The sequence below is a fragment of the Vidua macroura genome, chromosome 16, assembly GCF_024509145.1.
Source record: "Vidua macroura isolate BioBank_ID:100142 chromosome 16, ASM2450914v1, whole genome shotgun sequence".
NCBI classification, from domain to species: domain Eukaryota; kingdom Metazoa; phylum Chordata; class Aves; order Passeriformes; family Viduidae; genus Vidua; species Vidua macroura.
This window is the reverse complement of record NC_071586.1, coordinates 11,091,402-11,112,907: the sequence shown is the minus strand read 5'-3', so window position 1 is coordinate 11,112,907 and position 21,506 is coordinate 11,091,402. Positions and strand designations below refer to the sequence as shown.

Below are 21,506 nucleotides of genomic sequence, written 5' to 3'. Positions count from 1 at the left end.
GACTTTATATATTCCATTTATAAAATGAAAAATATTGTTTAAAGATTTCAAATGTTTTGGTACTTTTTTTTTTTTTTTTAAATGACCACACAACTGTGAAAATGTGAACTGTTAACAGAAAAAAGCCCCAGCCCTTCATTTGTGGATGGCTACTATAGATTGGCTGTAGTTTAGAATTTTTTGTGCATAACACCAAGATTATAATATCTCAGGAAGCTGCATTTGTTAAAAATGACCCAAATTGTTTGTGAGGCATGGTACCCTGAACTTTCATCTATTGGAAGAACCTGCCTGTGGGTGCAAAAGATGTTGTTTATTCCAGTGTGGGGTTGTTGTTTATTACGTGGTGGGGTTTTCCCTTCCCCTAAAACTGACCAAAATCAGGGAACCAGCAAGTTCTCTAAATCTTTGAGCAGTTTGCTATTGAATTTCACTGCTCTCTCCTGTGCAGTGCCTATCCCAGCATCCTCTGACAGGGATGCATTAAGAGACACCTCACTTACTGTGACTGCCTTCAAAAGCAGTGTAGAGAGGGGGATACATTTTAGAGCATTCCCAGACAAATTCTTTCTAAAGCCTAGGGGTGTCTTTGGGTGTCTTTGCAGGAAGAGCACGTTGTGTGAGCAAGTGTTGTTGTAGGCTTTAGAGAAAAGGTTTAGTAGTTTCTTCCTTCAGGAGTGAATAATACATAAGGCTGATACATCACCAGTGATGTAAAACATTTAATACATCTCACTCTCTGCTTTTCAGATTCATTTTTCTGTAGGTAAGTATATGCCAAATTCGTGTAGTTTTAAAAAAATGCAAACATTGCATGTTGGTGGCAGCCTGGGACATCAGAGAAGGGTAGAAAGTACAAGGTGGTTTCTAATTGTATTTGATTATTGTGAAAAAGAAACAGTCTCTTAATTCTGTATATTCTAAACTTCTGACAGCCAAGACCCATTGTGAGAGACTCAAAATTGTTGGATTTCCTTCACTGTGTTGTGAATTATTATTCATCATAACATGTGGAATTTTAGGCTTTTTGAAAAGCAGGATAAACACCATTCTTGAAAAAATCCCATTAAAATATGCTGTGGTATTATGGAATATGTCCCTCCATTGCTGGAGGGATTTCTTGAGGAGTTGTACTGGGGGAGTTTGGTTTTGTTGATGTTAACACAGCACACACACCTGAGACAGGAGGGCAGCTCCTACCCTTGAGAAATGGCATCTTCTTTCATGTGACCTCCCATTATTTCCCAAAGAACAGCAGATCCCAGAATTCTGTAGGACATCAATCAGGATGCCAGCACAGGAGCTGATGGATATCACTTGTCTCAAAATGGAAGATGATTTAGAAAACATCAAGGCATCAACTGCAGGGAATATTGTGCTTGCTGTGGGAGGACACAATCTTGGCACTGCCTCTCTAGAGCAGCCTGGGGGCCGAGCCTGCTGAGCCTGGAGGCTTTAGGCTCCTTCTGGAGGTTTCCAGCACTGTCATTCTTGTTCCTACAGCAGTTTGACTCCCTTGTTGCCCAAACATCTCCGAGGACTTCCTTGGGATAAATTGCATGTGAAGGATTTTCTGCTGTAGAATAATATTTTGACTTAGTTGGTTGCATGAGAACAGTTGAAAGGAAGACTTCTAAAGATAGAAAAATCTTTCAGTAAGTTTTATTCTGTTTTTATACACTTGTCATATACAGGTAGTTTGAAGAATCCTAATGGAATTGTGAATTTAGCAATTGTTCATTAGATTTTTGTAAATGTGCAATACTGACGTGGCACATTTGCTATTACCTCCTTAAATTTGGTCATGTGTAGGGAGAGGAGCGAAAATCTTTGGGTTTAATAATGATTTTGTAAACTAAAGTCATGCATTTTTCCACCTAAGTGTGGTATTGTGGGGTTATTTTCCAAACTCATTAAGATAAACAACACATTCCACTGAAGAAAGCAGTAGAAGAACAGTTTATCTGTCAAAAGCACATATGGGAAGTTTAGAGATGAAGTGTAGGGTATTTTTCAAGTGGTTAAAAATGAGCTTGTGGAAAACAAGTAGAGCCTGATCCACATCAATGTATTGGAGCTACCTCAGAAGTGAAAAAAAAGAAGAGTGTGTTTAATTTTGCTAATTCTTAACTCCATCTCATAAAATCAACTCATAAAAGCAAGATTTATTATGATATGCAAGATCATAAATGCTTCTCATCTTCTGATGGCATCAGAGTTGGGTCCATTGCCTTCAGCCTGCTGCTAAATGAGAATGGGTGAGGGACTGACCCCTGACCCCAGCACTCTCACTGGCCCCAGGTGTCATTCTTAGGTCTGACACGTCAGGAGCAGGTTTGCTTTGGCAGGAATTGGTCCCAGCAGCTGAGAGCAGAGCCAGCAATGAGGTAATGCTCGAGGGATGTGGACTGTCCTGGGCTAGTGTTCAGCTCTGCGGCTGGGCCACTCTTTATTCACAGCATGGACAAGGCCTGAGAGGGCTGTAAAGGGAGAACATGAATAAATAATTCTGAATAAAGTACTGGAGACTGAGGTTTGATGTTTGATGTTTAATTCTGAAGGAGTGCCAATGTTAGAAAGAACACTCCCCCCAAAGCCTTTCTAAATGCAGCTTATTTGTATCAAGTACAATATCAAAAACCATTACTCTGAAAATAATTGTGGGAAAACTTTAATACACATTTTTCTGTTCACTTAATACTGGCAGGACTTGCTTAAGTTGCCAGTAATTGCTTGGAATCATCCTATGTTTCTATATTCTGAAGTTTGCAAGTCACTTTTATATGCTGTGACCTATGGACTTCAAGATGACATCTACTCTGATCACATTAACAGTTACTTTGTAAAAATCTGTAACATGCCCTTGAGCACAGAAAATAGCTGAAAACAGTTTAGATACTTTAGATTTTTAAAACCTGTGATATTTCCTTTGACCAATTTATTTTACATTTCCCTCTGACTGCATAGATCTTGGTGGATGGAGTGAGGAAAGTCTTTCCCTTAGGGATTGTAATTGGATTTTTTTGGAGTGAGGGAATAGATATTAGCTAAGAAACTGTGGCATTATTTTAACAGCTGTAATTAAGTCCTGTTTACTTGAGGACTAAAGGAGACATAGCAGAAAAAAAACCCAGGGAACCCATATTTTATCTCTGGTTCTTACATTATGTGAAAAAGTCAATTACTGAGAAATTACAGGCAATGCTTTGTATTTTTAGCCATACTGAGACTGTAAAAATTTCATAGTGTCAGGCTGTTTAGTGTCACGATTATATGATCAAAGCTGTAGTTGTCTTGCCAGGCTAAGCTCAGCTGTTCCACAGCATAGAATTAGAATAAAGAATAGAACTAATGAAGAAAATGGCACAAAAGAAGAGGAAGCAGCAGGAAACCACAGGATGTGTTTAACATGGCTTTGCTGAAGCCATTTCAATGTGGGGTATTTTGGAGCAGGGCTGAGCTGGGCTTTGCTGGTGCTTTCTGGACCTGAGCTCTCTCCAGGCCCCTTTTGCTGCCCTTAGCACAAGCAGGAAACACTACTTTCCTCTAATAAATGAGGAAAGAAATGGTGCCAGCGGATGGGCAGCGTTCTTTGGGCTCCAGGCTGATGCCGCACGCCTTGTGGCGCCGTCGGAAGGAGAATTTTGGGCTCAAACCCCGCGGTTTTGGGAGCTCACACCCGGCGGTTTTGGGAGATCAAACCCCGCGGTTTTGGGAGCTCGAATTCTGCGGTTTTGGGAGCTCGAACCCCGTGGTTTTGGGAGGTCAAACCTCGAGGTGTTGGGAACCCAAACCCCGCGGTTTTGGGAGGTCAAACCTCGAGGTGTTGGGAACCCAAACCCCGCGGTTTTGGGAGCTCACACCCGGCGGTTTTGGGAGCTCGAACCCCGCGGTTTTGGGAGCTCGAACCCCGCGGTTTTGGGAGCTCACACCCCGCGGTTTTGGGAGCTCGAACCCCGCGGTTTTGGGAGCTCACACGCCGCGGTTTTGGGAACCCGAACCCCGCGGTTTTGGGAGCTCGAACCCCGCGGTTTTGGGAACTCACACCCCGCGGTTTTGGGAGCTCGAACCCCGCGGTTTTGGGAGCTCACACCCCGCGGTTTTGGGAGCTCGAACCCCGCGGTTTTGGGAGCCCGAACCCCGCGCTTTTGGGAACCCGAACCCCGCGGTTTTGGGAGCCCGAACCCCGCGGTTTTGGGAGCTCACACCCCGCGGTTTTGGGGGCTCACACCCCCGCGCTTTTGGGAGCTCACACCCCGCGGTTTTGGGAGCTCGAACCCCGCGGTTTTGGGAGCTCACACCCCGCGGTTTTGGGAGCCCGAACCCCGCGGTTTTGGGAGCCCGAACCCCGCGGTTTTGGGGGCTCACACCCCGCGGTTTTGGGGGCTCACACCCCGCGGTTTTGGGGGCTCACACCCCGCGGTTTTGGGAACCCGAACCCCGCGGTTTTGGGAGCCCGAACCCCGCGGTTTTGGGAGCTCACACCCCGCGGTTTTGGGAGCCCGAACCCCGCGGTTTTGGGGGCTCACACCCCGCGGTTTTGGGAACCCGAACCCCGCGGTTTTGGGAACCCGAACCCCGCGGTTTTGGGGGCTCACACCCCGCGGTTCGGGCGCGCTGCCCCCGCGGCCCCACCTGGCGGCGCCGGGCGGAACTGCACCCGGCCGTGCCGGGACCTGGCTTGGAGAGAAAAGTGTGGAACAAACCACAAATGCACCTCTGTTAGCAAAATACACTTTGTTCACTTACCACAGAGAGTTTCAGAACCAAAGGTGCTCGAGCATCAAAGTTTGGGCACCAAGCTCTTTTTCTGCGGCAGTATTCTCTGCCAGTATTTGTATTTTATCACAGAAAGGAGTCCTTCAATCAATAATTTCCACCAGAACCTGTCTAAACTGATGAAATTAATTCTTAAAAGTACGGGTTGTTATTATGCAAAGAATAACTCACTGCTTTCAGATAAGGTGGCGAGAGGTTATGGATTTGAAGCAAAATCACACAGGGAAAAAGCTATAGAAAAAATGCATTAGCCAAGCAGTTTTATAAAGCCTAATAATAATGTTGTTCAAAGCTTGCCAAGCAGTTGGGTGGTATCTCCGTGGTGGTCAGAAATGTTGGTAAAGCATGCAGGAACATACCTGAGATGCTGATAGAAGCACAAGAGTGGGAGAACCAGGTGCCCTGGATGTGTGACTGCACTTCTGAGCAGGCTTGGGCAGCCTCTGTCCTGCCTCTCCCCTGAGATCAGCACTGGGAAGAGCTGGATGAAAAGCAGCTCAGGTGGGACCTCTGTAATTGCCAGTCAGCCCCAGGCAGTGCTGTGAGAGGTGACAGTTTTCTTGGAAGAGGTAAAGGAAAACAAGGTGAATTTTTAAAGCCTCCCCTGGCAAACTCTCCTGCATTCAGGGAAGGATGGAGGATAAAGGGAATAAGAGCAGAAAGAGAAAAAAAGCTTTTTCCATAAGAAATAAAATTAGTTATAAGCAAACCCATGCTCTTATGAGCTTGTATGGAACATATTAGAGCTGAGCTCCCTGTTTACTTTGTGTGTCCACAAGTGTGAGTGGTTTTCCCAGTCTAAAAACTAAAACCTAACAAAACCAGAGTGCAGTGATGGAACATGGAGGGAATTCTGCCTGGAAGACGTCTTTGTTTCACATATCAAGCTCCCCTGTTTTACATTCATCAGGTTACTTAATCCACTTTTATGTGGGCTTGTCTCTTCTTACACAAGCTATGCGTGCATACATTGTTATTTGGCTGGATTTTAAGAATCAGAAGTGTTGGCTATGATTCTCGTTGATTATATAAGCTTTTAAGTGTCAAAAATAGGGTCTGTGTTTTGTAACATAACCTCTCACTTTGCTGTGAGGCGTGTGTAAGAAAGTAGGGAAGAGGTGGTGATGGATTGAGATGCTGAAGACACTGGTGGGGGGAAGACAAGAAGTGTGAAGTTGCAGGAGGTAAAACAATGGGTCTGAGAAAGGTCAGCCATGCAGCTGGAGTGTCATCAGAGTAGGTGGATTTTTGGCAGGAGAATTTTGCCTAGATTGGAAATTGGGAAAGAACAGAGATGCAGAGAGGCCACGGAGGATGCAGAAATAGTAATCAAAGTGAGGATAACTATGGAGGGGGTAAATGCCTTGGTAGGATAGTAGGGAGTGCATTTAAAGATATTTCTTAGAATTGCTGTAGAAGAAAAGGTAGCATGGAACAAGGGGAAGGCAGTGGAACAATAATTGGGATTGTGTGAATAACAAGGCTGAATTGATCATAAAGATTGTCTGTCCTGTCAAAGATAAGACTGGAAAGAACATTAAGATCTCCCAGATTTTTCCTGCTTTTAGTGATGGCATCAGTCAGTCCCATGCTTCCAGCAAAATGAAGTGCTTTGCCTTTGGCCTTTATTGGTTGCTGTAAATCATCAGCCCCAAGGAGTGGTGGGGGGTGTTAGAAACCCTCCTGGACTGAGAGCATCTCCTCTGGGTCAATTCCAGTGCAAAGAGAGATTAGTTACCTGTGCATGAACCTTCCTGCACATTTTCTGTGAATAATCCAGGTCTGTCAGGCAGGAAAGTTTATGAATGTGCTTGAGGGAAAAAAAAAAAAACCCAAACATTTAGAGTGTACTTGGTGGTGTTGTTTTTGAATGCAATGTATACATTGTAGGAAGCAGAGCAGAGGTACTGAGCTTTGATATCAAATGTCTGACTTGCTTTTAAAAGTCTTTTTGGGATGTTGTTTTAAGGCTGCACAGTGATTTGGAGCTCCCTTAGGTGCTTTCCTTCCTTCAGCTCATCTGAATTTTCAGGTAGTGACAAAGCCTGAAAGGAGAGACTGGGAGAGGAAGTGAATTTCTGTTTAGAAATGCTCCAGCTGACAGGGAAGAAAGCTTCTGGGTCAGGAAGTGTGTGTCCTCTTGAGCAGTGGTCTGAAAGGAAGGGTAAACCCAAAAACTGTCTCAGCATTGTGGCTGCTTCACTTGCAGTGCTTAAACTCATTAAAAATTCATGGAAGCATTATCTGGGATAAATATGCTGAGGACAATATGCTAAATTCCTGTGGTTTATACCTCAGCCTCTTGTAGCTGAAAGTGGACATTCAAAAGATAAATTGTTTACTGCAATTGTATTTATTAGTTCTTGTTTCAGTTTGAGGCAGTGATCAAAGGCAGTTACACTGCCTTGCTGTTGTGCCTTCCATGTGTTTTCTCATTTGAAGGTGGACATAATTGGGCAATATGATTATGAATTATCAGTGCCATCCAAAGAGAGAGAGAGAGAGAGAAAAAACCACTTGTTGTCATGACAACAAAAGATGATGTGGTGTTTACTTGAAAGTGAGTTCTGCACAAGGATTCACATCAAGCCGCATCTGAAGATCGGTGTTTGAGGAACTCTTCTTGAGACAGCTCATTCCTCCTTTCAAACATCTGCTGCATTTGTGCAGTTTTACCCCAGGATATGTGGAAGACGTCTCTCTGAAAGCTCAGCCCAGGACAGAGCAAACTCTTTGATTTGCAAAAGGCACGCTCTAGTTCAGGAATGGGGATCCTTCCCAGACTGCAGATAGCGGCGTATGGAAAAGCCAGCCAGCCAACTGCCTGCTGTTTATGTAAAAGGAGTTTGTAGTGAAGAGACTTCCTTTTAAAATGAATCACACCGTAACTCACTTTTATAATCCTTTAAAATCTTTTTGGCTTCTAAAAGTATTTGAGTTTAAGAGCATGCTTTGTAGTATTAATTTTATCTCACTGAGCTTCCTTTTGTATATAAATCTCTGCTGGGGCGGGGGAAATATTATTTATTGATTCCTTGGAAGTGGCTTTTATGCAATGTGTTCTGAAGAGAGAAGAGTGTATTTTATATTCGAATGTGGTAAACTACTACTCTTCTCTCTGAGTCAATATGCTCTGTATAAAAAGAACTGTGTAAGTGCTGCACACCATTAGTTACCCCATTGCCCTCTTGTTGTACTTGCCTTTTAGTTAAATTTTAGCTGCTATTCTTCAGAAGGGTCTTTACTACCTTTCAGTTAAGCCCATGAAGAAGGTGCATTCGGTTATGTTCATTTAATATAGTCAGAGACCACTAACACTATCAGAGATAGGCAGTCAGAATGTTATTTGAAATTCTTCAGTCATAGCTTTCATTTTTAAAGACTTGATATTAAATATAATTGTAATATGTAGCACACATTTGTACTTGAAATATTTTGCTTGATTGTAGTTTAGGAATCTAGAGACAGAGAGGAGTAGTTGATAAGAATGCTGAAATAGGATTTGCAGTTCTTACACTGTAGGAAAATCTAATTGAGTCATTTTTTACATAGCTAGTGCTGCTATTTGAACGTGAAATTAAAAAGTTTCAGTAAGGATTTAATACATCTGAAATTCTGTTTTTTTGGTTACAGTGCTGAGGTCAGCTGTATTGTGGCCTGGGAGTTTTGGGGTTGTAAGCCAAATTTAAACCCCAAATGATCTCAGAAAGAACTTGGCACTTTTTGAGGCAGGTCAAGATCTTGAAAAGTCTGATCTTCAGCCAGCCCTCTACATTTTATCTCTGATCTTGTCCCCTAAATATTTTAGTAATGCCTTCTTCAAAACAAGAATGTGTGACTTGTTACTTTGAGTCATGCAGCATGGGAAATACTGTTCAGTTATTTATTTCAAGTAGCAATAGTGCATCAAAACTGGTGTCAGAGAGGGGCAGTGTCAGTGATGGTGCAGGAATTGACTGGAATAAAACCAGAAAAGACAGGTGGCATGATGGATTTGATGTAAACACCAATGGCAAAACATATATGAATCGTACATTTTTCTTGCAAGCTTGAAAGTTGTGAGCTTGTGCCAGTTTTCTGTACTGCCCTTTTCTGGTGCCATACCTGATGAGCTGTGGATAAGTCACTTCCTCTGTCAGTGGGACCAGCTGGTGATGTTGGTGATCTGCCACTCGTGCTGGTGCTCCCAGATGCTCCCTCCTCCACTCACTCCCATCCTAGCTCTGAATGGAAAGTCTCACTGGAAATTTCCTGTAGGACAGAGGCCAGGTCCTGGCATCCCTGTGGGAGGAATGTTGGTTTATGGGGTGTGCAAGGAGCTCAGCATTGCTGTGTTTTCTTTTGGGTAGCCTGCAATGCTGCTGAGCTGAGTTCTCTGAAAAATCCTGGGTTTGTTGGGGGAATCATGGGGTGATGGCTACGTGTACATCCCCCAGCATGGCACTGGGGCTACCAGGCTCTGGGGTTTGCCTACGCAGAGGAGGTGACAGCAGATGAAACACTGGGCTACTGCTGCAGCAGCCAGCTTGCCTCCTTACAGTGCCTGTGTTCCCCCTGCTCATGCCCTCTGGTTTCCTGCACCAGGGAACAGAACATATGGTCCACCCCATCCCCTGTTCTCCCCTGCCTTTAGGCAGGATCAGTGGAGACTGGGATGAGCCAGCCCCAAAGGCTCTGGGGAAGCAGCAGGGGCAGTGAGTGTGCTGTGGCTGTGCCAGGGGGTGAGGAGGAGGGCTGGGTCTGAGCAGGCAGCCCCTGTTCCTTTGACTGACAGACATGGATGATGCAAAGGGAATTTTACTCCTTTATGCTTTCCCTTGAGTCCCAGGAAGCTGAGGAATAGAACATGGGGCTCTGGGAAAATACTATAATTATGGGTAATCTGGTTTGTCTCTATCCTTTGGAAGTCAAATTCAGTGTATGAATTGACAATCTTGCAACTCTGACCTCCTTTCTTGAAGGTTTTCTGTACTGTTTTCTGCTCTTATTACTCTCTCTTCAGGGATTCCCTTTCCTATGTTATTCTCTGTTCCACAAGCATGAAATTTGGAGAATAACCTCCCTATTGGCCAGCTGGTGCTAGGCCAGCCACCATCCTTCATAGTCCTCTGGAGCCTACCTTGGATCTTATTTGCTTGGATGGAGTCCCATTGATTATAAATCAGTTGTATGGCAGAAATTATGGAGTAGGGAGCATCTTTGTTGTTTGTGGTGATAGTAAGCTTGCAAAGCAGAGCAAGATGAAGAAACCTATCTAATATATCAATGTGTGACTTCTGACACGCTTTCTGTACTAGAGACAACGACATGTACAAGCCAGTTGAGATGATGGAGGCTAAGCCAAAGAAGTTTTGCTTTCTCAACAAGGAGTAGCTGCAAAGATGTGCCTGCACTTTATATACATTGGTTGCCATGATGTGTAAGAAAGAGCTGAACAGGTCAGATGTCTGTGCACACGTTGCAGTTAATGCTATTCTCATTAAATCTGTAATTTTTTTTCAGCAGTGTGAACCAACAGTCACCCAAACATAGACGTGAAAGGGTTGCTGATAGCCATAAAAGAAGGGCGAATTGACTAAATCCACGAGTGAGAGCTGTTTCATTGTCTCTTTTTGCCTTGCAGGAAGAATGCAAGCAAATCCTGGCCCGGCAGAAATCCAGCTCCCAGTCAGATTCTCACGACGACGAGATTTCCCCTCCGCCCCCCAACCCGGTGGTGAAGGCGCGGCGCAGGAGGGGGGGCGTCAGTGCAGAGGTGTACACTGAGGAAGATGCTGTTTCCTACGTCAGAAAGGTAACCTGGCACCATCTCTCTGCCTCTGAGATCTACAAGACAATTGAGTGATTCATGTTTTGTCCCTAATTTGGGCTCCTGGGCCAGTCCTCGTGCTGGCATGAGCAGGGCCTGACCATCTTCACACTCAAGGTCTTTTTCTGTCTCCTTGACTGAGGACTTTCCCCATCAATGGGATTTCAGCATCACTGTTCCTTCCTTTTTGAGATGTGCTGCTCATCTAACAGGGTCAGTAATTCTCAGCCATTTTCTTGATAATCACTGGCTTCAGCATCTTCTGAGTTTGATCAGAACCTCTCATGATCAGAAGACAGCTTTTCTATTGCTACATTTCCTGTTTTTTGTTTTTTTTTTTTTTTTTTTTTTTTTTTTTTGTTGTTGTTGTTGTTGTTGTTGTTTGTTTGTTTCCAAAAGTCAGATCAGCCTCAAGTTTTCTTTACTCTAGGTTTCCTAGACTGCTCAGGCACATGGTTCCCATGTTGTCTAGGTAGCACTTAATCCACTGAATTTTGGAAGTCTCTTGACCATATTTGGGTGATGTTGTGTGACCACTGTCTTTGAAGAAATGCCAATCCCAAATTAGATAATTTCTTCACTAGGAGCTTTATTTTGAGCTTCCCTCTTTTTAACTGCCTTTTTCCACAAAAATATCTAGCTATCTTTGATATCTCTTAATAACTCTGCATTTTTTTGACACTGGCTAAATCTTTCAAAGATTATTGGATGAGAGACATTACAATAGCATATGTCATGTTTGTTTAGGGAGCCTGGCTGAAAATGTATTTCATAAAGTTGACAGATGCTACTAATGTGCTTTTGTGCACGCCTGGAGTAGCTTTAACTCAAAGAGCTTTTTCTTTATGGGAATGCATTTTGTCAGTCACTGTTTTTTGGCAGAATGCTTTTTGCCTTTGCAGTCAGATGCACTTTTGTCATCTGCTTATGATACAAGTTCACTGGATGCTCTGGGGATTTCTGTCCCAAGAAAAAAAGAATTAGGAGAGCCATTCATCCTAAAAACAAGTGTGTAAGAGTATTCTTGTGGCAGTTAAATAATGTTTGCAAGTGTGTGGTAAATTTTAACAGCACTGTGGTCAAGCCATTAATGAATGCCCTGCACTGTTAAAAAACTTGTGTGATACTTCAGAAGCCACTTTAAAACACTTTTCCTTCTGTCCATTTTGCAATATCCCCTAAAAAACTAAAAAAGATCCCATTTGTTTCTGCTTATTATGGGTTCCATCTGACTCTTCTGAAAATCAAAGGAAACATCCCTTCCCACCCCCCTGAGTAATTCTTTTATGTTTATAATGGAACCTGAAGTAAACTTTGTTTTCTTCATTTCTCAACAGTGATATCAGTGAGCCCTGACAGTAGTATGAGTAGGCAAGAACCAGAAGCAGCAATACAGATAATATTCTGTGTGTTCTGTGACTATCCCTGTTGTGATTTTAATTTCCTAGGAACTGACTGATCTTAAATAACAATAATTTAGGGGACAGTTTCTTGTACAGCTACAGATGCTGGAAGGAATACAGAACTAGCACTGGGAGGATTTGTGTCAGTGCTTTGTCTTCTGCCATAAGCAAACAAATCCCATGGTGAAACCCATGGATATGTGTTTGTGACAGATTTCTAGAACACAGAAATAAAAGGTGGCACTGAAAGGACAAATTATGGAACAAATTTAAAAGAGTAAAAAGCAAGGCAAAGGTTGTGTTAGACTATTGCAAACAGATGGAATTTTAGATAGTAGTCAGGAAGAACTGCTGGCTTGAATTCAGGTGTTGGATAGAAGCACATCTGGGTTATAAGCCAGTTTGAAGGATCCCTTGAAGGGGTGAGCTATAGCATGAGTAGTGCTAGAGGCAGTGAAATGAGTTATGTCCCAGGAGAGAAAATCAAAAGAGATTTAGCTCTGTGATTTGAGCAAGCACATGGCATGGCTTCATTCCGGGGAAGATCTCTGTGGAGGGTTAGTTCATCCTTGAACTAGAGAAAGCAATATTTGTCAACACATCTGACAACACAGTTAACAACTAACAGAACAGGAATCTTGCTCTAAAGAGGGTTATCAGCTTGAAGAGGACATTCAGTGATTATTTGGAAGAGTGATGTAAGAAATGTCCAAGTGATTCTTACCAGCAGTTGACTTTGGTCAGATGCCTGGTCACACCTAGAGAATCTCTCCTCTGTTTTCTGTGTCCCTGCCCCAACAAACCCACAAAACCCTGTGGCTTTCACTGCTGCAAATTTACACTGAGAAAAGCTAGTCAGTGCTATTTCATAATCAGTCAGAAAGGCTGGAGTTGAGTGTCTTAGTGATCTGATTATTTACCCTTTGGCTCATCAGCAGTAAGCTGAGCTGGTGTATTCTTAATAGAGCAAGGGTTCAGGCCTGCAATTCAATCCAGTGTTCCTCTATTAGGGTAAAAACCAAGAAAAAGATGCTGGCTGAATTTAACACTGAGAAATGTAAGCTTTTAGATCAATTAGATCAGGTTTCACTCTGATACAAGCATGCAGTACATGTATACTTCTCTAGACTTAATTTGGGTAATCTGATGGCTGCAGCAGTCAATACAAGAGAGGTCTGAAGCCAGTTTAACTTTAGATATTCACAGTGCAGCATTTTCCTGTGAAATAAATCTTGATAATTCTTTGTGGGAACTAGTTCTACATCACTTTTACCCTTTGAGACATCCTTCTTTTGGTTGGATGGGTAGTTCCTGCCTTTCCAGGAATAGGGAAGGGAAGTACTTGCACATCAACACGGGTAGTAACTCAAACAGACAGATACACTACTTCTATCATAAGAAAATGTGAGAGCTAAATGCCCCTCATCAGACCTTTACTGTGCAGTAATTGAGACTGACAAATAGATTTTAATTTTCAGATTGCAGTAAGGTTTATTTAATACTTAAAACTTCTGCTATGCTTGATTCTGTCCTGTTATAATTAAACTATTATGGAAAATCACATTATCAAACACAATGGATATCTTTGACAGTCATAGTCTTGTTACAAATTACTTGTGTCTCTCCTAATCTTGGAGTCTCTGACTGGTAGAAGAAGATACTTGATAAATAGAGAGATACATTATCTTCTGATATCTTACCTAAATGGTTACCAAAATGGAAAGCTTAGCTTTCCAAAGTGGAAATACACCTGAATTTCAACTTTTATTTTAAGCAAATTCATGCACAACAGGACTTTTGACATCTCTCTAGTTAACAAATAAAGACCTCTTCAATCTCAAATGGAAATTCTGCTTGTTTGCCATGAAGCCAAGGCACAGGATTTTGACTCAAGTGGGCCTATCAGGAGCTTGGTTCCTTATACCACAGGCAATACTGAAAAATATGAAGTAATCATACATTTTCACCTTTTTCCTAAAGAAATGTTGCTATTTTCACAGTTTTAAAAGTAGGCTGCTTCTGATATGGGTTGGAGGGAAGTGGAACATAAAATACATTTTCCTCAGTCCAAGATATTTGAAAGGAGACTACACAGCTGCCAGTACCTCTTAATTACAGTATTTCATGGATATCCTTCTCCCCAGTCATTCCTGAATTTATATTTCCTGAGTGTCATTTTGAGAACAAAACTTCTTATCCTCACATTATCAAAACTGTAATTTATTACTTTCTTAGTGGCTTTATATTATAGCCTAATCATGTCTCAGTGCCTGAAATCAAATTACATCCATTTTCTTGAATAGTGGAATTTTTCTGTAGATTTCATGATTTGCGAGGAAATACAATCAGTCTTGTAATTACCTTTCATTCTTTTCTCTACAGGTTATTCCAAAGGACTATAAAACTATGACTGCTCTGGCCAAGGCCATCTCCAAGAACGTGCTCTTTGCTCATCTTGATGACAATGAACGAAGGTATGAGGGGCTTTATGATTCAAGGGAACTCATAACTTGGTGTGAGGACAAGAAATTAGATTAAATTTCATCTCAGGGTCCAGAACAGCTCTCACGGATGCACTTGAGTCACACTAGATGCACCCTCAAACATGTTCATGGTATTATGACAGAGGGTAAAATCTCAAGGTAAAAAAGGACAAGAACAGGTTAGAGTGTATTCAGGCATATTTAATATTTTCAGAACAGATGGGCTTGATAAACTTTATTCTAGATTACTTGATTAGCTAAAGCAATCTCAGAAGCATTTGTCATTACTTCTGAAACTCAGGCAAGACAGGTCAAGTGCTGAATGAGTGGGAAAGAAAAAGCATAATGTCTGTAAAGAGATAAAAGGGAATGACAGGTAAATTGTTTTGCTCTTGGAAAAACTGGAGCAAACAAATTATGTATAAGCACCTGAAGGAGACCAAGGAGTTCAGTAACAGCCAGTGTGACTTTTAAAGACATTAAAATGTCTTTCCAGAACTGATAGCAAGCTGTACAGCTGGGGAGGCACAAAGGAGGCCAAATAGCTCAACTTCCAGTAATGTTTTTGACATTAATGTTTATGATGGTTTCATAAAGAAAAACCAGGGAAGTGTGTCTTCAGTGAAACCGTGTGGAGTCTGTGCAACACTGATGGAATTATACCAAATAGCAGGTATTCCAGTGGAAAGGTATATTGAAGGGGTTGTTCTGCTTTTCACCATTATTGTCATTAGTAGCCTCAGTGGGACAGGCTATGAGTGTTGAATTTTTAGCTGACATGAAGATGGGAAGGGCAGCTAAAACACTGGGAGACAAGGGCAGCATTCAGAATTAGGCTGACAGGTTGAAGGCATGTTCTGGTAAAAGCAGGATGGATTGACATTGAGCCAAGTGCAGAGAAGTATTCCTTAGGCAGGAAAAACACCTTTATGGCTATAAGACAGTTTTGCAGTTTTGGTAGCTCCTTGAAAAGCTATGGAGGACTTACTGTGACTCATGGTCTGAATAGTCACTAATGTCAAGCTTTTTTTTGAAAATACTAATGTTTTTCTGGGGTAACTGAACAGAACATGCAAGATGTCCCAGTGTTGGAGAGATTTCAGCTGGAACACAGTGTCCAGCTTAGGCACTGCACTTCAAGGAAAAACGGAGGAAATTTCTGGAGCAGTGGTGGGAATGATCACAGACCTAGATAACATCACTTCTGAGGGAAGAATGGGATTACTTGGCCTGCAGAATAAAAGTTGGGACAGAGGGATACAGTAATAGCTTATAACTGCATGTGAATAATGCTATATGAGTGATAAACTGCTCTGTGGGGCAGAGGGTAAAGAAAAACAATTTTAAAGTGCAGTGGGAGAGAGTCAAGTGAGATCCAAGAAGAGGTCTCTGCTTGCTTGGGTAGGTTGTGGAGTCTCCACCACTTGAGGCCATGAGGACAGATTAGACTGTGGTCTGCCAGGAATGACAAGATCAGCCCTGCCTTGCAGCAGATGAGGCTCAGTGAGGTCAGGAACTCCTCACCAACCCCACTTTTCTGTGCTTCCATGGTTAGAAAAGACAAAAACTTTCTCTACACTGGTGGTTTTCATTCTGGCAGAACATCAGCAGCACAGTCCCTCAGTGGGGCTACTCAAATGCTTGCACTCAAAGCACGTTCCAAGAGTGCAAATTTTGCTCCCTCTTGCAGATGTTTACACAGTTTAATTACTTTGCAATCTTAATGATGTCATATTAACATGCAGATTTCTGGAGTAATTAGAAGAGGATGAAGTTTGCACATTTCTTCTAGCTTTTTCACCCACAGAGGAGAATTCTTGTACAGAACTGCTGTAAATCCTGATTATGCTGTCAGCATGCTGATGTGACAGACACTGAAAGGATAGTTTTAGGGCTGGAAAAAAGGACATTTCAGTAAGTTGTTATCAAAAGAGGGTGAGAGACAAAATCTGAAGGACAAGTGTTTTGTCTTACACTGTGCTGATTGCACATCATGATCATGGTCTCTCCTATCTGTTCCCTGTGTCCCATTTTCCTCTGTCCTGTCATGGATATGTGGTAGGCATGAAGAGACCTGCACAGGCTCCCATGTGCGTGCTGCAGGTGCATTGTGGACTCTGCTTTTGCAAACTATGGCTTGGCCAGGTGTGTTCTGCCTTTGCTGTCAAAAGATTCAGAAGCTCCTGGGTTGTGCACTGGAGCATGGTCAGGTACAGACCCTTTCCCTGCTCAGGGATGTGTCCAGAGGCCTCGTTTGAGCCTCGTGATGAGCACAGCAGGCTATAGCTGACATCAGGAAAAAGAAAAGGAGCTCACAGAAGGATGCATATTCTGCTCTGCAGACAAGGTTGAAATGAAGGAATAAATTGACATCATGCTCTTACCCCTGTCTGGTTGCATTTGTCAAGTGTGGAGAAGTCAGCAAGTCAGAGCATACCATTGCCATCACTTCCAGTCTGCATCTTCTTAATGTAAATATGTAGTTCAGTGAAGTAAGTGGTGAATTACTTCATTTAGGCTCTTGGAATGGTGGAAAGCTGGGTAAGGTTATTTTGTTTTCTGTGCTGCAGTGGTGGTGTTTATTGGCTTATGCTTGTTTTCCTCAGTGCTTTCTACACTGAAGATATTATAATTGTTTTATCTAATTTAATGTTTGACCAAAATGTAGGAGGTGTTCAGGTGGGGGAAGGATTGACTAGCAATTTCTCATTTACAATGGATGACTCTTACATTTTTTCTTTCTTCAAAAAGATATTTCTGTTAGCTTGCTCTGACTTGTGTTGCACTTGCTGCTGGGCAACTGTGAAACTTAAACCCTTATTTATAAAGGCACAGTGTAGCATATTATCTCTGTGTCAGATATTCCATATGAAGGGTTGGTTGCATGAGAAATCATGCTGAAGTTAAGGCAAACAAGTATCTTTTTGCACTGGTGTTGGAAATACTTTTCTTCAAGTCATATTTTAGAGTACATCTTTCCCTGTGCCATGCTTCAAACGGGGCTGCCATCTATGTCCTACACACACAGAGTCTCTGGTGTAAAATTATACTGAAAAGTGCAATGAAAGGGAAATGTAACTGCAACAGTACCAAAAGCAGCAGAGCTAGTTATCAGCAGCTTTTGCCAAGATGTTTGAGTTGCTAACGTTGCTGAGAACAGTGCAGCTCTGCAAACTGACGTGGCAGTCCACTGTTTTCTCATGGGACTTGGTTAAACTCTGCAGTAAGGTCCTGGATCTCTCAAAGCCAGTGGCAAAATGCCCACTCTGAAGTAGGAATGTGGTTTTAGTTGCGAGGAGCTGCTGTTCTTATTTGAATAACCGGGAATGCGTGGTTTGTCTCGAGGGGAATTTCCTTGCTGATCGTATCCCTTCTGGTTCTAAGGCGATCTCACGATTCAGACCCGCTCTGAAGATGATTTAGGGTTTGCACCAACTTCCCCCCTTCTTTTGGCCAGTGCTGCCTGGGAGTTTTGCATGTGGGTGAGGCTGGTGAGGCCAGTGCTGTGCCACTGCCCTGCTGCTCTGCCTCTGCAGCCACTGAAGGATTTCATTCTATGCACAGATAGAATTGCACCCATAACTTGGCAGCGCTCTATTTCCTCTCCCACTCCTGGATATCCAGCAGATTAACATCCTCCAAGGCCTCCTAGTTGTGAAATGGTGTATAAAGTCAAAATTGGTGACAAGGGGCCAGTCTGAGTGACCTTTTTCTGACCTCTTCTGATTAGTCTCTTCTAACCCAGCAGTGTAGCTATGAAGATTTTTCATGGTTCATCACGTAATGCTGGAATACAAGCACACCCACTTGGCTCTTTCCTGACATTGAATCAAGAAGGAATCAAGGGGAAGAAATTATTCATTTTTTTACTGTGGATAAAAATAAAAAGTAACTTTTCATCATGTCATTGGCAGGATGTTGTGTCTCTACTGGACAGGGGCAGCCACTGAGAGGGGGGCAGTGGGGAAGTTCAGAGGTGAGCTGCTGTGGGAATGGAGGTTGGACCCAAAGTTGATGATTGCCAAGGAGGAGGAGGAAATATAACTGAAATAACCAGTAGGGGAGAGAGCAGGGCTGAGAGCAGCAGGAGTGTCATTCCTGCTTCCAGGATGTCACCAGTGCCAGTCTGCTCTGCTGAGCCACATCTGTCAGTCCCTGTGCAGAAGCTTGGTGGCCTCCTGACCACATAAAGAAGTGGAAAGGTTAAATGTTCACCATATCTGTGTGCAAATGCTATGTCAAACTCGTTCATCAAGGAGTAAAGATTAACGTTTAGCTAATGCAATCTTTGGAAGCATTTGTTACTAATGTACAGGCAGCTGTAAAGCTTGAAACAGCTTTCAGAATATTTTTGTGTATTTTATTACTCATGTTATTAATAAATTGGTTCCTTTGAACAGTATAATGGTGTGAAGCAGCTTTGAAAGCAAGAGGCACAAAATGGTATTTTACTAAAATGTTGAGCTCTTATAAAGACACAAAAAAGTACCAAGAAATGAACTTGAAGACTCTGTATTTATTTCAGCAGTACACAGTGTTGTATTTACTCTTGTGTGTTCCCTGCATGGCAAAGGTGGGAGGATAAAGAGCATTTTTTAATCCCTGTGCTTGTTGGGACCAAGACGTACAGATGAACATTGGCACTTTGCAGACCAGGTTCCTCAGCCTACTTACCATTTTTGGTTATTCTTTCCTCTCCCCAGTTGCTCCATGTCTTGCCTGTTTCTTTAAATTTTTCACAGCAATGGGATATTTTTGAGTCCTATTTAGGATGTGATCACTATAATCAGTGGCTTCTTTCCTGAAAAAGTGCTACTTTGGCCATGAATCTTCACCATGTATTTATGCTGTTGGTCACCTCTCCCCTAATATTCTTAGCTGTTTTGTCTTTACTTTCAGTGTATAGATTTTCTCAGACTATTTCTTCAATTTGTAATCATTTTACATCCTAAAGTTTTTTGAAGTGCTTGCAGCTCCTTTGCAGCAAGGTATTCTTTTCAAATTCAGAAAACACCCTTTTCATCTGGGTCACTAATGACTTGGGGTTTCCTTCAGTACAGGCATAATTTATCATGAGAAAAGTGGCCTTCCATAGCTAACAAGTGAATTTTAGTTGTTCTCCTGTTGATCTCATATTGAAATCTTCTTGAAACCTCTGGTGATTAGTGAATTTCAAGGACATTATTATTGCCATCAGCTTTATTCACTTCTGCATAATACCATGTTTTATTAAAGCACTGGCTGCAGGCCAGCTGGAAAGCCTCATACATGTGGAAGAAACCTAAGACGGCACCATTCAGGAGCAAGATATTTTAGAAACAGGATGCCACAGCTATGACATATTCCTTACACATCCTGTGTTTGCCTTGCATTTGTAACTTAAGTCTTTTGTCAAAAAACAAACGCAGATTTAGCTTCTGCCTGTGCTTTGTATATGCCTACAGTGTGCAGAACAGTGCAAGAAAAATTCCACCTTAGGTAGAAAACTCAGGGTATGGTTTCACCATTGATTTAAGCTGAATTCTGAGCTGGTACCAAAGGATGAAGTAACAGTGAGTGCCAGACCTTGGCTGCAAGTTCCTGTTGCTCTCATGGCCAGGTGAGCCAGAGCAGCTCTCTGAAAATCCTCCCCTGCAGGGTTATTTTCAGTCAGAGCAGGTCCTTTCCTTTCACCCTGTGCCTGGCCACCAGAATGCTTTGGCAAGGGGAAGGATGGAGTGGGCAGGGCAGGATCTCCCCTTATGGCAGCAGCAGGGGCCCAAATCAAACTAAGTGCTGGCAAAACTGCACCTTAATTTCCATACTAGTCACTGGACAAAGCTAAGGATGGAAATAGATGTGTGGATACCTCTTAAATAAGCCTTGCCAAGAATGCCCAAGATCTTGAGCTAAACCACTGGGAAGATGAGAGGTGAAAAGAAAGAATAAGAGATGAGATAGAGATTGCACAGCGAGTCATGGCACTGGGGGCCAAAGGGCTTTGTTGATCCATGACGTGGCTTCCTTGAGCTACATTAGGATTTTTTTAGTGGCCAGAGTTGGATGGGATCCTTCACCCTCCTTTTTGGGGGTAGCAGAAGAGAGAGGAGATGCAGCATGATCCCAGTGTTGTGCAGATGCATCCCATGAGGGTTTGTAAAGGTGTGAATGCCCACCTGTGCTGGATCTTGCCAGCAGACAGTGGTGGCCGGGGGACAGAGGAGGTGTGACTATGCAAGAAATGTTATGCAGGTGTAACAGGTCTGGTACTGAAGAAACTGGAGCAAATCTCCTCACTGTGTGGGAGACTTTTTTCCTGATCATCAGTGGTACTGGATGATTAGCCTGTCCTGTGAATTCTAGTTGTAAACAACCAAAAAGAGGAAACTCAGATTTAACAAGGCACACTAAACAAAGCTTTTCTTCCTTGGGTAACACCAAGCTATTTTCCAGGTAAACTGCCTTGCAGTCCAGCTTTTCTTTGTGCCTTTTGTGCCTTGTTTATGGCCTTGATTCCTCATGGTGTTTAAAAGTGTGTTGTTTAATTGTGAGTTGTTCCATTGGCTGGCTGTGGATGTCAAAGGAACTATTCATGTATTTAAATGGAAGCACACTCAGTCTTGCTGAATTGGAGCTTGCCAATGAGGAATACTACTTAAGCTAGAAAAAATTACAGATTTTGGAGACAAGAATCATCTGGCAGCAGAGATGGAAATGAAACCAGGTAGAGTTGCCCAGCCATTTGGAAAATAAACGATCCAATTCTCCATTGAAGGATTAGCTGTGAATTTAGCACTGACTTTATTTTCCAGTACATCCATCTCATTTGTCCAAGAATTATTGTCTTTAATTACCACTGTGGTGCCTGCAGGCAGCAGTCTTTAAATTAGTTATGCAAAGTTGTGCTCTCAGCAGTCACCCAGAGATTGTATCTGCTTTGGTATCAAACCCCTTACAGCAGCCTGACAGCGTCAGCAGACTGTACTTTTTGTGATGTCAGGATTTGGCCTGGTAGGTAAGCTACTCTCTTAAACAAAACTAAAAGCACACACA

General features: G+C 42.6%; 1 protein-coding gene across 2 annotated transcripts in view; it reads left to right on the top strand.

Moving 5' to 3' along the window:
• The window catches only part of PRKAR1B (protein kinase cAMP-dependent type I regulatory subunit beta), a 92,907-nt gene that overhangs the window by 1,476 nt on the left and 69,925 nt on the right, over window positions 1-21,506 (top strand). For both annotated transcript variants that reach the window (XM_053992298.1, XM_053992297.1), the window contains exons 3-4: window positions 10,403-10,573; window positions 14,374-14,465. In XM_053992298.1, the coding sequence (XP_053848273.1) occupies window positions 10,403-10,573; window positions 14,374-14,465 (263 nt within the window). The remainder of the gene's footprint in view (window positions 1-10,402; window positions 10,574-14,373; window positions 14,466-21,506) is intronic.